The sequence below is a fragment of the Alosa alosa genome, chromosome 12 (assembly GCF_017589495.1).
Source record: "Alosa alosa isolate M-15738 ecotype Scorff River chromosome 12, AALO_Geno_1.1, whole genome shotgun sequence".
Lineage (NCBI taxonomy): Eukaryota > Metazoa > Chordata > Actinopteri > Clupeiformes > Clupeidae > Alosa > Alosa alosa.
Genome location: NC_063200.1, coordinates 5,214,218 through 5,229,538, shown reverse-complemented (window position 1 = coordinate 5,229,538; position 15,321 = coordinate 5,214,218). Strand labels below are relative to the sequence as shown.

Here is a 15,321-nt window from a genome sequence, read left to right as displayed (position 1 = left end):
GCAAAATCCTGTTTTTTTCAAGGTGTGCATCCTTTTCACTCTTTTTTCACTAGTTTGGGTAAGAAACACATTCAGGCTCAGGACAGGGATACATCAATCACACCCATGTTCAGTTCCCAAGCGAGGGTTAATACTCACTTTGTCCACCTCCTCACTCCACAGCTAGTGATGCAGCATGAGACAAACAGACAAAAGCACAAAAAAAAACATTCAGGCAGCAGCACCAGTTATACAACTGCAGCATGAACATGGAACAACGCTCTGGAATGCCATTGCTAGTAAAGATACCTCATGCACACACACACACACACACACACAAACACTTCTAGAATCAAACAGTCTTGCTACAATGGTAGACTCTATGAGGGAAAAAATAAATACTCAGAAATAGGCATGGGAGCATGGACGACTAAAACAACTCTGAAGCTAAAGATTAGCCTTATTAGTCATCAACAATGACTCAAATGACTCCGCGCTCACTGCTCTCTTTTAAGGCCCATTCACACCAAGAACGATAACGATAACTATAAATAAATATCGTTCTCGTTAATATGAATGACGACGTTCACACATAAACTATAACGATAACGACATGAAGAACGATATCGTTGGGGATCACTTTCAGAGCGATTTTCAGAATGATAAAAAGTTAATAGCCAATCAGAACCCATCGAATTTTAACCGTCACATTCATTAACACAAGGAGAGACTTTGTTTATCGTTGTTTAGTGTGAACGCTTTTATCGTTATGGTTATCGTTATTGTTATCGTTCTTGGTGTGAATAGGGCTTTACTCTGAGGCCTGGTCACATTAGGCAGCGGCAAGCGTAATGCAACGCTCAGACCATAATAAGTTTTATCTTGTTCCTAAGCAACACAAACGGTTTGTCAATTGAATACGCTCGCGTACGTGTTGTGCTTTGAAAGTTGAACTAAGTTCAATGCTCAGCTTGTTCAACGCTAGCGTTACGCCAGCGTTGCCACCGTTCTGCTGCCGAACCAGAGAGAACAATAGGAAACCTGCCGCTTGCTGCTGGCTAATGTGATCCCCGCCTTACTGTCAATATTGAAATGGTGGGCCATGAGGCTTGTCAAGCTGAAGCAGGGCAGTTCCTCTTTGACATGGTCATTCCCATTGAATACAATGATGTGGCTGATGAATGTCTTTTTTTTTAGTAATTTGTTTCTTTCTACTTTTTCTCTGTGTGTGTCTTTACATGCACAGGGCGGTGCTGTTGACAGTCACATTTCCTTTGGAAAGTAAGTCTTATGACCTTGTACTTATGATCCTACGACCTTCTACTGTACTCTACAACAACAACAACAACAACAACAACAACAAACAACAAACAACTGCAATCGGGGGATCTTGAGTCTTGAGTAATACTATGAGGACTCATCTACTGCACCACAGGGAGAGAGAACATATCAGAGTATGAGACAACCTTTCTCTCTGATTCTGAGTCAGAGTCTGCAAAATCCCTTGACCACTGGTATACAAAAAATGGGAGAAGGAAAGAGAGCAAAAAGAAAGAGGGATGACTGCCAATGAGTAACGGTTTCTAAACGTGAAGTCACTGCAAGTATTGCGTCCTCACTTTTGACCAAGAAACTTGAACTAATCGGGAGGCATTTTGGGTGGGTGGGGGGATTCCAGAGGTTTCCCGGGAAATAGTCGATGGCAAACAGTCGGGTGACTCAGGAGCTGCAGGAGCATTCCCATTTTGACCTGATACTATCAGGGTGTGAAAGGCAATACAAATTTCAAATATACACATGAGAGATGTGACATTCTTTGTGCTATGTTTGACTCGTGCATATGTTTGAAGTGTTCATATACATCTGTGTCAATGTCTGAGTGAGAGAGAGAGTGTGAGTGAGTGAGTGAGTGAGTGAGTGAGAGAAAAAAGGCAAAAAGGAAGGAAAGAAAGAAAGAAAGAAAGAGAGGGAGAAAGAAAGAGAGAAGAAGTGTGCCATTGTTGTGTGTATTTACAGTTTTTTTACAATTGCTTAAACACTAAAACTAAAAGTATCCCACAGTTACTGTAGCAAAACCTTACACTCAAGGAGCAAAACATCAGCCCAGATGTGCACAACTATAAGCACATCACATCAGCATCACACTTTTTGCAAAACAGTACACACATTGATTTACAAAACTCCAAACACATTTCTCTACTCTGGACACAGAAAACTCAGATAATGTCTCCTCTATGAAATTTCAAGGCACTACCTTCCATAATACACATCCATGTACCAATTGTTTAAACACAACTACTGGGTGTGAAGACACTTAGGTGCTTAACTGTAAACTCAACAATCAGTCCTGAACAGTAGGCAACAGGTGAGCCCTTCTGTCCACAACAAAAATTGATGGCAATGCAGCCCAGAGTGGAAGAGACACTTTTGCAAAAAGCTTTTTATGAAATTGAAAACAGAGTCTAGGGGCCCTATTTTCACGAGGCAAAACCTCTCAGATTTTCACCATGCGCCGTTTTATTAAGCTTTGCACCCAGGGGTGTGGCAGAAGGTGTGTTCTGGCACACAATCCAAAATTGCTATCTTACACCCTCTAAAATCATTATGCCACTGACCAAGAGAAACCTGGTCAGAAATCCTTGGCCAGTTGTTTATATATTTGCTTGCTGTTAAAGGGAATGACAGATGGCATTCTCATTGGTTTAAATTATGTTACGCCCAAAACACACCCATGAATGCCTTGTTGCGCCATCTGTTTGATAACAAAACCACTCCCAATGTGGACTGGACAACCCCCTAAATTTAATTTAGCTATTTGCTAGTGACCATGTGTTTTAGATTGCTAAAATAGGGCCCAAATGCTGAGAACTAGTGTATGGTTTTGCAGATTTGGTATGGGGTGGTTGGTTTTGCAGATTTGGTATGGGGTGGTTGGTTTTGCAGATTTGGTATGGGGTTATGGTATTATATAGGGTGATGGGGTTATAGTAACATGTGTACTGTAAAAAAATTGCATGATACATGAAGATTGAGTGTGTAATCAGTAGAAGAAAAACTGTAGCGTACTTCACAATGTGGATAAAAAAAAAGGTCTGGTCTTAAGTGTTGTGTTTGGTCAGTATATTCTTGTACTCTAAATTATCCTCTAATCCTACTTGAACAATATTTCTGAAAAGGGGGAATCAAGCATAAACTAAATCCCAGGAAACCCTGTTTTGTCAAAATTGTTTTGTACAACTGATTCAAACATAATCAGATCATATGATGGATGTGTTTGTGATATGACAACAAAATAGAGTTATGATAAATAGTTGCATAGTTTTGACCAAACTGTTTGTCGGCAAAAGGGATTTTGCTAATTGGGTGTAGTGTTGTGTTAATTGTGTGTAGTGTTGAGAAATGGGCCCCGTTTTCAAAATTGTGCTTAAGCAATTGAAAAAAACTGTAAAATAAGCGTACATGTCCATCTCAGGTGGGGTGTCTGAGTGGGATTATAGCAGTGTTTGTCAACACATGCATTTCAAACCTCAGGGGCAATACATGAATGTGTGTGTGTGTGTGTGTGTGTGTGTGTGTGCTCACAGCCTATGGGTCTCTTACCGCAGATGCACTGGCAGAGAGCACATAATTGCGAGGCCTTGTCTCCTGAAAATCGGGTGCAGCCTAAGGGAAAAGGGGGAAGCAGATTTCATAGGCAATCATTCATCAGCCTCAGGAACCAAACAACAAACCAAAACTCATCGACAACAAGACAAGTGAAAAGAAAATAATGTGGTAAAGAGGATAAAACGCACGCACATCCAAGTCTGATCCTGGGTGCTGGACAAAAAATGTTTCATGACGTTTCGGGCCAGCTGAAGCCCTCAGACCGTCTGATGAAGAGCTTGAGCTGGCCCGAAACGTCGCAGTAATAAAATCATAACTATTGGGAGCATATACTGGTGTTGCAGACTTTTTCCTCTCTTTCTCAAAAGAAAATAATAGAGCACAGTGAAACCGCAGACCGCAGTTGCGCATGTCTTAGATATATTGTGTTATAGCAGCGGTTCACAAACTGTCACGGTCTGAGGACCGGCACACAGGATAGAACCCAATAGCAGACACCAAATCAGGAATTGAAGGGAAAAGACTTTAATGTCAAAACTTAGCTTCAAAAGGGCAGTTCAAAAATAAGGAATCTCTGACAGGGCAAGAACAAACTCCACAAAAGGCAGGGCAAAAACAGTCCAACACTCAGAAGATTTCAAAACTTCAAAAAACAGATTAAATTCCAAAAGGCAACACGAAATCCAAAACAGTCGAAGATCACAAAAAACAAAGCTTGACACAGAGTACACTGGAGAATCAGGGAACAAGGCTCAGGTGAGGGGTATGGTCAAGGAACAAAAGCACCTGACTAAGGGTAAAACCAAAGATAATTAATGCGTAGCAAGATGGGTCGTCCTAGTTCATGTCAAAGTCCTTGTAGGCAAGTCCCTCCACTCGGCGGCCATATTGCAACGCTTTTAGGGCACTCGTAGGGCATCTATTCAGCAGAACTGCGCGTGCGCAAGGCTTCACCACACCAACCTTACTCCAGCTGCGAGTTCACAACACATGATTGGGAAGATGTCTTCACAACACACCATATGATTGGCTCAATGTATTCACATCACACCATATGATTGGCTCAATGTATTCACATGTCGACGTTTTGCCGAGGAAGGGGTGAGATATGTGTAGACAACGGCCATATTGGCGTTACAAACTAACCCCATGCATTTCTATGGAGGATTTTTTGAGTGCTGTCCCTCATTAGAAAGTCTCTGACACAGGTCGACAATGATTTAGCCTTCAATCAGAGGAGGTTCCCTGAGAATTAGTTTCATCTTGTCATCGTAGTTTGACACAACGCCATCTGGCTAGGGCCACTCTCATAGTCACTCTGACTGTAGGGCTAGTCTAGCAACTCTCCGTTGGCTTGTGAGCTCCAGAAATCGAAACTTAACCAGGACATTGAAATCGTGTATAGAGTCGTTTGGTGGGCTTAACATAATGATTGATGGCAGAGTTGCAACGGTTTGGCTTGAATTCCCTGCTACTTGAAAACAAATATCCTATTAAGGCCCTATTGCGTGCAGAGGAATTTGAAAGACAACTGATTATCCCGCCCCTCGGACTGAGCACTGCGAACGGTGAGTGCCCAGACCCTACATTTTAATGTGGGTCTGGCTCGCCAGGCTACCCTGACTGTATCTCATATTTTGGACTTTGCTTGAGATATGAAGCAGCTCTTTTAATTGGGCAAAGATTTGTGACAAGTTACAACTGATGCCATGGCTTCTAAGGGAGCTGACTGCATCTTGACTAAACACGTGACAGCCTTGGTCCCTTACCAAAGTCAGTGAGTCACGGATGTTTGCTCATCCTAACAACCTGTCCAGAGGAAATTATGTGGATACTCGAATGTTTACTCTTTAATGAGGGGGAACTCAATGGACGTACTGTATACGGTGTCCTTCTGCCATGTGTGTGGTTTGTGTTTCTGTTAGCATATCCGTCAGCAAGTAGGGAATTTCTACACAGCTGCACATCAAACACAACACAGAAGGATATCCACTGAGTCAGCTCCTCAAAGGATATCCAATGGAAAAGTAAATGTTTGAACAAAACTATGAGTACACATGTTGTGTGTGTATAAAAGATTAAAGGTCTCACCCTTTCAATGGTACAATCCAATACCATTTTATACAGTTATTACATTCATGGAGCATCATTAAGAATTGATGTTTTCTGAAGGTACGCTACAGATCTCAAAGAATCCTCTGGAGCAAACACATAGTCATGACGGTGGCAGAGGGAACAGGTGAAATAAGGGAGAGTCCATGTACCTGGGACGGGGCCAATAGGGACAGAGAAAGCAGGAGGGAGGAGAGGAAGAGCCAAGTTCTCAGTAGCACTACAGCCCTTGTGGGTGGGGAATAGCAAGGTGCCTATTATGATGGGAGTGTGAAATGACCAGGGAGATTCGACCAAAACTAATTGAAAAAGAAACAAAAAATAAATGACAGACCTGGGTTAAGTGGTAAACCTCCTTGATCTTTTCAATTAGGAGGCGTACCAACTTAAAACTTTGTATTACTTTCACAGACCTAGAAGTACACAAAGTTGTTAACATTACTAAAAAAGACAGCAAGCTCATGCCAGCTTGGCTTCCTCTTCTGTGAATGCATTTAAACCTCCTTCCTGTGTGTCCCACTAGGGGAAATCATTTGATTGCAGCCTAGTTAGTTACTGGCAAATCTAAACATGACACTAAAAGCTGCAGCAGCCCATCTACAGCGCCCCCTACAGTCAAAAAACAAGCAAGACGTGCTTGAGCTACACACAGTGAGAAGCACACAAGTACTCACATCTCCCTCGCACTGTGCAAACAACAACAGAGAAACACATTAGCGTGCACACACACCTCACAACAAGGAGAACACAACACAGAAGCACAAACATGTGGCTGGGGGTGGTGTACTGAGGATCATGCCAACTGGTGTGTCTTGGAATTCATTTAGATGTCTTAGGCCTATGGCAGTATAAACTCTGTTTTCAAGTAATATTTTATTGATCTAAACCTTATATTTTATATTAGAGATTTGCTCATTCAATTGTATGAAAAGGAATCAACACGGTTGCTCTAAGCATAATGGAAAAACATCCAACAGACTAGGCCACATGACAGCAAGCTGTCGGTCATGCAGACACACATTCTCCCCCTAGTGGACACAGCAACTCACAGCAGCTTTGGCCTCAGCAAGCTTGGCCTTCTTGAGCCGAGCTTTGGACACATCCAGATCCAGACGCCGGTTCTCCAAGAGTCGCTTCTCTTTCTGAAAGGGAGATGGAGACAATCACAGTCAAACCTCTTTCTAAAAATGTACCATGGCCAAGTAGCCTGGGTTTTCCCATGCTGCCTTACGCGCACGTTTTTTATTCACGCTGCTAGGCAGCCTGGATTCCATGGACTTAGTTTTCACCTCAACGAAGGTACCAATTACAGAACGGAGGAAGGGCAGCAAGACAGTGACGACACACCGAAGCCGTTATGAGCTACGTACAAACGCATTTGATAGACATTCGTAGCGCCCAATAAACGGCTCTGGGCATTCATAAACCATGTTTCAAATTCGAGAAAATGAATGTGTAGTTCCCAGACCCCATCTGAGATGAGGTTTGGCATCAGCCAGGCTAATGGCCAAGAGCATAACACGTTGCATTTCATTATTTCAATGTCAAATATGGTCCCTCCCTAGACCAGACAACCCAAACAAGACAAGTCCAAACTCGAATTTCTCCTGGGGATCAATAAAGTATCTATCTATCTATCTATCTATCTATGTGCCTGATCTATGTGCCTGATGTTGGAGTTTTGGTAAGTGTTACACGCCTCTGCATCCCCTGGAGCCTTTGGGTGGTGCATGGACCCTGTCCACATCTGAGGAATGGACTAGAAATCAAGCTTAATATCCAGTGAACTTCTGGAGTAACCACGGATCACTAAAGGAACACTGCACCAAGTTGTTTTATGTGTGTAAGGGACATGTTTGCGGTTGAGTTCATTAGCAATTAAAAGCTAAAAGCAAATAAAAGCTAAAAGCAGGCTATTATCAAGTTTTTACGGTACAAAAAATAATCAGGTTTCAAAAGAAAACAAACAATTACAGTAGGTGTATAATTAAATCGAATCAATGGTAAGTCATACAGGTATCAAAGAAAAACATATAAAACTATTAGATATATAGAAATGAATACAGTTTTGCCAAACCAATCATATATCACAACTAGGGCTGTCAAAATAACTGATTAATTTCGATTAATTAATTTGAGAAAAAATAACTGATTAAAAAAAAATAGCGCAGATTAATCGATTCCGTATGACCCTTGACCCCGAGCCATTCTAGTCAGTAACCATTAGACTGTAAAATGAAGGAGAGAGAAGAAAATGTGCTGCCTGGATCATTGATTGGAACATTTACTTTTAAAAAACAGCCTAATGGTGTTGATAAAAATAAAGTCCTCTGCAATGTCTGCAGCAAGGAATTTGCATATCACCGGAGTTCCGTCAACTCTAAATTCACACATCAATGCAAAGAAATAGTGTTGACATTGAGGGGAGTGTTAATTTATTTTCATCGTGTCCCCTGTGGCCTGGTCTTGAATTTATTTCATCAGCATATTAGGTCATATCATAGACAGATTGTTATGGCCATTATTTGAACAGTGAAAATAATAATGATAAAAGAGTTTTTGAACTTTAATGTCACTAATGCTGATTATTCAATGATTCATTTGAATTTAAATATTTAACATACTTTCACAGCAAAAAAATATATATGTGATTAATTTAGATTAATTAATCACAGAGTATGTAATTAATTCGATTACATTTTTTAATCGATTGACAGCACTAATCACAACATCAACATCAAAAATGACACTCTCTCTCTTGCACCTACCAAGGTCATGATTGATGACCAGCAAACACTCTCTGACCATGTTGTCACACGTTACCCCGCTGCTCGCCGAGCTCCACTGGCTACCCTTAGCCGTCCGCCTCAGGTTCAACTCACTAGTGCTTGCATACAGAGTGATTGCTGGGTCTGCACCCACTTACCGATATGTTCTCATAGGATTAGGTGACCCCCTCGGCCACTGCGCTCCTCTAAGGAACGCCGTCTGGCGCTGCCGTGGTCCCCCGATGGTGGAATGATCTTCCACCAGAAGATCCACCAGAGCAGGGGCATTCTAGCCTGGCAAGCCAAACTCAGTCCCAACTGAATCAAGTCTGGTCACTAGCGATTGGGAATCGTTTACAACGCCAGCATGGTGATGGGTATACACATAGCGCTAACTTTGAAAGCATTGGTCCAACCTAACCAATCACATTGTTCAGGGATTCCTGATGTTACTTCCTACTTCACCTAAACTTTACAAACTGACAAAAAACGCAGATGCAGTAGTAGTTCCTAGCTAATGGCTCCTCTGCACTGTAGCTTGAATGCTATTCTCTTGCTTTTAGTCACTTTGGATAAAAGTGTGATATTGCCATTCTGATTGGTAGATCACTCACAGAAATGGTCCTCCAGTCTCCCTCCAGGAAGTTGCGCAGAGGGGTCAGGAAGTTGATGGCTGACGTCTGCAGAAAGTCACGCTCAGCCCCACCCAATTTCTTCTGGTACTCGCCGACTGTTATAAGAGTGCTCCCTGTGTGCACACAAATACAAAGAGAGACAGAAAAAGACAAAGAAAGAAAGAAAGAAAGAAAGAAAGAGGGGAGAAAGAGAGGGAGAAAGAGAGAGAGAGAAAGAGAGGGAGAAAGAGAGGGAGAGAGAGAGAAACACACAGACAGGAATTTAATTCCTGGGTCCTGTTCATCTCACGGAAGCATGTGGATAGATATTCAACTGAGGTTTGTACTGCAGCCTACATCTACAATCTACATCTACCCATTTTGGATATATAAGAGAAGTCATGCTGCAAGCTGAAAAGCGATGTGCTGTAAAACACTGTCATATAAAACCTAACCAGACACTCCCTTGTTCTTGGCCATGTCTTCTGACAGCTGTGTTTATTTCAATCGTCCTGACATGGTTCTGTCAAAATCTGATGTGAATTTGAGCATTTCTTAGAGCAGTCTCAGTCTCTCTCTCTCTCTCTCTCTCTCTCTCTCTCTCTCTCTCTCTCTCTCTCTCTCTCTCTCTCTCTAACAATGACTAGATGTCAGAACAGTGTTCCTTGGGAAAACACACAGACACAAACAGTCAAACATAGGTACTGATAGAAAGGCTGGGTCCTTGACCAGCCCTTCAACATGACATTATACTACATAGTATAATGGCCAACAAATCCAGTCTGATATCATCAGAAATAGAGGCTGTAAAAGCCCAGTGGGACATCTACAATAGCAATGACTTGACCACCACCTTCAGGCCACAGACCCACATTGCATCTCCTCAACACCATGCAAATGACACTACTGTAGCAAAACCACACTGCTACCTAATCTAAGAACAGCTCTTGAAGCACATATGCTCCAACATATGCTCTGTTTATGCGTATCAGCCAGTTAAGCATCCCCCATTTTTGGATATATAAGAGAAGTCCTGCTGCAAGCTGAAAAGCGATGTGCTGTAAAACACTGTCATAAGGCAATTCCATGGAAAATTGCATTTTTTGTAACATCCATAACGCCAATAAAATGTGATGGTATGGCATGATGTGAATGATCATGAAATTTGAGCATTTGCTATTTTTGGCTGAAGAATGTAAATGAGAAAAAAAATCACAAAAAATGAATGTTATCATTCACATCATACAAATGCCAAGGTATTTCACTGGCGTTATGGATGTGACAAAAAGTCCATTTTCTCCGTGGAATTACCCCATATAAAACCTAACCAGACCTCCCTTGTTCTGGCCATGTCTTCTGACAGCTGTGTTTATTTCAATCGTCCTGACATGGTTCTTTTAAAGTCTGATGTGAATTTGAGCATTGCTTAGAGCAGTCTCTCTCTTTCTCTCTCTCTATCTCTCTCTCTAACAATGACTAGATGTCAGACAGATCCTTGACCAGCCCTTCAACATGACATTATACTACATAGTATAATGGCCAACAAATCCAGTCTGATATCATCAGAAATAGAGGCTGTAAAAGCCCAGTGGGACATCTACAATAGCAATGACTTGACCACCACCTTCAGGCCACAGACCCACATTGCATCTCCTCAACACCATGCAAATGACACTACTGTAGCAAAACCACACTGCTACCTAATCTAAGAACAGCTCTTGAAGCACATATGCTCCAACATATGCTCTGTTTATGCGTATCAGCCAGTTAAGCATCCCCCATTTTTGGATATATAAGAGAAGTCCTGCTGCAAGCTGAAAAGCGATGTGCTGTAAAACACTGTCATAAGGCAATTCCATGGAAAATTGCATTTTTTGTAACATCCATAACGCCAATAAAATGTGATGGTATGGCATGATGTGAATGATCATGAAATTTGAGCATTTGCTATTTTTGGCTGAAGAATGTAAATGAGAAAAAAAATCACAAAAAATGAATGTTATCATTCACATCATACAAATGCCAAGGTATTTCACTGGCGTTATGGATGTGACAAAAAGTCCATTTTCCGTGGAATTACCCCATATAAAACCTAACCAGACACTCCCTTGTTCTTGGCCATGTCTTCTGACAGCTGTGTTTATTTCAATCGTCCTGACATGGTTCTTTTAAAGTCTGATGTGAATTTGAGCATTGCTTAGAGCAGTCTCTCTCTTTCTCTCTCTCTATCTCTCTCTCTAACAATGACTAGATGTCAGAACAGATCTCAGGTTTCCAATAAGGAGGGTTAATGGCATATATTTCCTCCATCCTCAGCCAAGTGATGTGGGGACTGGTAATAGCAGGTCAGGCCATAGAGGATCAGAGGCAGGGACTAGAGGTTATAGGCCCAAGCATAGTGGCTCTTATCAGAAGCTCCATCCGGGGACAGAGAAGTGCTGTGATAAGATGTTGATAGAGAAAGGAAACCCACGAGCAAAATGGTGTTTGTGTTACTATTGACCTATTATGATAATCATTATGAAAAGGACAAAAAGGTATGTGCACTGCAGAAGTTGCAACTATGTGAATCAAAAATTGCATCATAGTGATTTGGTGGTATGAACCAAAAGAGTATCATGGTGATTTTTCCAAAAGGTTAACTGATCCATTGTTAGTGCTAACAACTATTTTATTACAAGTTTATTACCAAAAAGTCTCCGTTCTCTTGGATATTATGCTGTTTTTGATCAAGTACTTTTGTTACCCTATGTAATGGCCATCATATTAGTATTCACTGATCATTAGGCCTACTACGGTTATCTCCTGTGCACACACCAATAAAGACATCAGTTACTCACTTGTGTATGTAAATACCACATTCATGTCAATTCAAGTAAAACCATTTTATGCAAGTTAACAATATCTGAGAAAGATATGTATACACCAAATCTAAAGCCATCAGAGGGCTAATTCAGGCTATTTTTTTCTCAACAATGGCGATATGAGCTAATGCTTAAAGCTCCACACACCTGCAGAAAAGTCGCCTCATGCAGACTTACCATACGGAGTTCCGGGACCGAAGTCCTTAGCAGCATCCAGCATGTACTGGCCCAGTAGCTCCCCATTAGTGGTCCTCATGGGGATCTTCTTGTCCAATTTCTCATAGAAGAACTCTTCAATACGCGCACCTGAGCAGAGACACACATCAGCGCACAGCCTATACCCAGCACTCAACAGCCACTCACAACCACTTACCCACACACCCACCACCGCACCCCACCATTAACACACACACACACACACACACACAGCAAATCAAAGTCCTGCACTTGTGTGTAAACAGGGAGATGAATTACAAAAGCAATCTCCACTCTGGCAGAAGAGTCGGAAATGCATCACGGATGTGTTGCGTTCAGACTTCACAGAGGACGTTTGAAAGCAATCAGTTGCCATAGCTGCATTCGGATATGGAGCTACATCAAAAGGCTTTCAAGACGCCTTTTTGGTAAGGATCTGGCACGCTAAAATGGCAAGACTTATTTTCTTTATATACACTTTAAAGCTCCATAACCTCCATTACACTGGTCGCAAAGCTTGCAGGATCACCAGGCTAGAGCTAGTCGGTAAAACAGAGAACTGCCCACCGTGAGTATAGCTCTTCTGGAACAGAATGCATACAGTATGCAATCACATCTTGCGTTATCACTGAGCACCGTGTCATTATCACGGAAGATAAAACTCAAATAAATCCACTATGTGCAGCTATAACAAATGGCCAAGAGAGAACTGTCATTCCTCTGTGGGAGACCTCCAACACTCCACTAACAAAACGGAGGATTTTCTACTGATGGATCACTACTGCAATGTTTCCCATACATTGACTTATTTGTGGCGGCCCACCACAATATCAACATTGACCACCACATTGGTTGTGCTAAATTGTGCTTAAATCTGGTTAGCATCATAACCACGCTGCGCTAATTTGTTAGAAACTGTTGCATTCAAGTTAATTCTGCAAACCAACCACCACAAATAGAATTCAATTCTGTGGGAAACACTGTACTGTATAGATCACAAAGGAGAGAAGCTGCACAAACTGTTCCTTCAAGGGTAATGTGCCACCGACACTTAAACAAACACAGAAGCTATTGGGTCACAAATGAATAATAAAAAATAACCGACATACAAGACACTGAAAAAGAAAACCAAAGGTCAATGTACTTAGCGTACAGCACAAACAAGCCCCTATATGATACATTGAAGCCTTTCACATGGCAGGAGAGGCACTGAATGTATGCTGGAGGCCAATCTAGTGGACTGTTTATGTTGAAGAACATGTCTTTGGCCACTGTCCTAACTCTGTAGCTAACGTCCCCATGTTGGCAAAATTAGATGTATACCAGTTATGACAGTGGCCAAAGACATGTTCTTCAACATACACTGTCCACGAGATTCAGGACAGTTGGCAGGACATGTGCAGGACAATAGTCTTAACAATAAGAGGTATATGAGGCCTTCTTTGCAAATATGAGAAGACATCAATACCTCTGAAAACTACAAACAATGTTCCTCGGGAAAACACACAGACACAAACAGTCAAACAGAGGTCCTGATAGAAAGGCTGGGTCCTTGACCAGCCCTTCAATGTGACATTATACTACAGAGTATAATGGCCAACAAATCCAGTCTGATATCATCAGAAAAAGAGGCTGTAAAAGCCCAGTGGGCTAAAATTACAGATGAGGCAACCCGCTAAAGTCCTGAATGAATTTCAGAGGGTGAAACATTAGAGCACCTTTCAGTTATGCCTGTGATCTGGGGAGGTGTGGAATGGAGTGGTCACTTGCTTTCATAACTCCTTCACTAGGGCAGTTATCAAGACACTCTTCTAGCATGGCTACAAGCACTCATGTTACAGCTGGTGCCTTGCTAGAGAAGCAGCTTTTAAAGTCCCCAATCAAACAGAAGAAATCCATACAGAGCAAACGTTTACAAATGGGTCCCATTCTATTCATGGACTAGCAATCTAACAAATGCACATGATTACATTACAGAAATCTAATCCAATTTGCTAACACTGCTCAGCAGCACTGGGAATTCTAAATTAAATTCTCTAAAAGAGCATGTATTGGCAAAGTGGATGATCTCCAGTGAGGACATCCCAATATAAATGAACTGACCATCACCCATATCTACATCTTGCTGTGCAAAGATTAACAGTCCCCACCAGAGCAACTAGCTCTACACACATTCTCAGTCATTTCACCCCAACCAGAGCACTTGTACGGAGGGACCAGGACGTAGACATGAGACACAAACTTACCAGTGCTGTCAACTGGAGCATGAGGGAGCCAAAAAGTCACAGGTTAGAAGTCCCTACCACATCACAGCCCCATTTACACTCTAGAGGTGTCAATGAACAGCACACACTCAAATCCCAGATCTCCTCACATGATAGTGGCCATGGTTACATTAGACCAAGATTATGGGATTGCTTATGGCCATTATTATGTTTCATAGTTTTAGCTTTCCTTCAGTTATTAGGAAGCATTATTGTGCATTTATGAAATGTATGCATTGGTTGTCTTTCAATATATTTTCCGTCAATTACTGTGGTTTATCCCAAGTGAGTGATCTCATTAAATAGGTATATCTAGCTGATCCAGAGGCCAGATCCCCTTTCTCACGTAGTGCATTGGGAGGAGAGGGTCTGGATTAGGAGCTTACTTGGGTTGGGCTGCAGAAGAATCTCGGTCTGTCTGAAGATCTTCTCTGTCCAGTTCTTGGTGCAGTCTGCCCGAGCAATCAGGTTCTCAAGGTGCGCGTCAAGCTCGGTCTTCTCCGCCTGGCCCAACTTCTCCTCTGTAAACTTCAGGGCAAACAGAGATGACCTTAATGGTGTGTGTGTGTGTGTGTGTGTGTGTGTGTGTGTGTGTGTGTGTGTGTGTGTGTGTGTGTGTGTGTGTGTGTGTGTGTGTGTGTGTGTGTGTGTGTGTGTGTGTGTGTGTGTGTGTGTGTGTGTGTGTGTGTGTGTGTGTGTGTGTGTGTGTGTGTGTGTGTGTGTGTGTGTGTGTGTGTGTGTGTGTGTGTGTGGCCGTGGCCTACTGCTTAGCGCTTCAGACTTGTAACCGGAGGGTTGCCGGTTCGAACCCCGACCAGTAGGCACGGCTGAGCAAGGCACCTAACCCCTCACTGCTCCCCAAATGCGGCTGTTGCAGGCAGCTCACTGCACCGGGATTAGTGTGTGCTTCACCTCACTG

The 15,321-nt window shown here is 42.2% G+C and overlaps 1 protein-coding gene across 9 annotated transcripts in view; it reads right to left on the bottom strand.

The window, feature by feature from the left end:
• Positions 1-15,321, bottom strand: part of sh3glb2b (SH3-domain GRB2-like endophilin B2b) — a 32,822-nt gene that overhangs the window by 14,058 nt on the left and 3,443 nt on the right. For 3 of the 9 annotated variants that reach the window (XM_048259018.1, XM_048259014.1, XM_048259016.1), the window contains exons 2-9: positions 14,789-14,930; positions 14,385-14,396; positions 12,121-12,249; positions 9,080-9,213; positions 6,747-6,839; positions 3,580-3,642; positions 1,446-1,490; positions 139-162 (exon numbers count right to left, since the gene is read on the bottom strand). In XM_048259018.1, coding sequence (XP_048114975.1) covers positions 139-162; positions 1,446-1,490; positions 3,580-3,642; positions 6,747-6,839; positions 9,080-9,213; positions 12,121-12,249; positions 14,385-14,396; positions 14,789-14,930 — 642 coding nt within the window. The remainder of the gene's footprint in view (positions 1-138; positions 163-1,445; positions 1,491-3,579; positions 3,643-6,746; positions 6,840-9,079; positions 9,214-12,120; positions 12,250-14,384; positions 14,397-14,788; positions 14,931-15,321) is intronic. The other 6 variants (XM_048259021.1, XM_048259019.1, XM_048259020.1 and 3 more) reach the window with 4 other exon arrangements.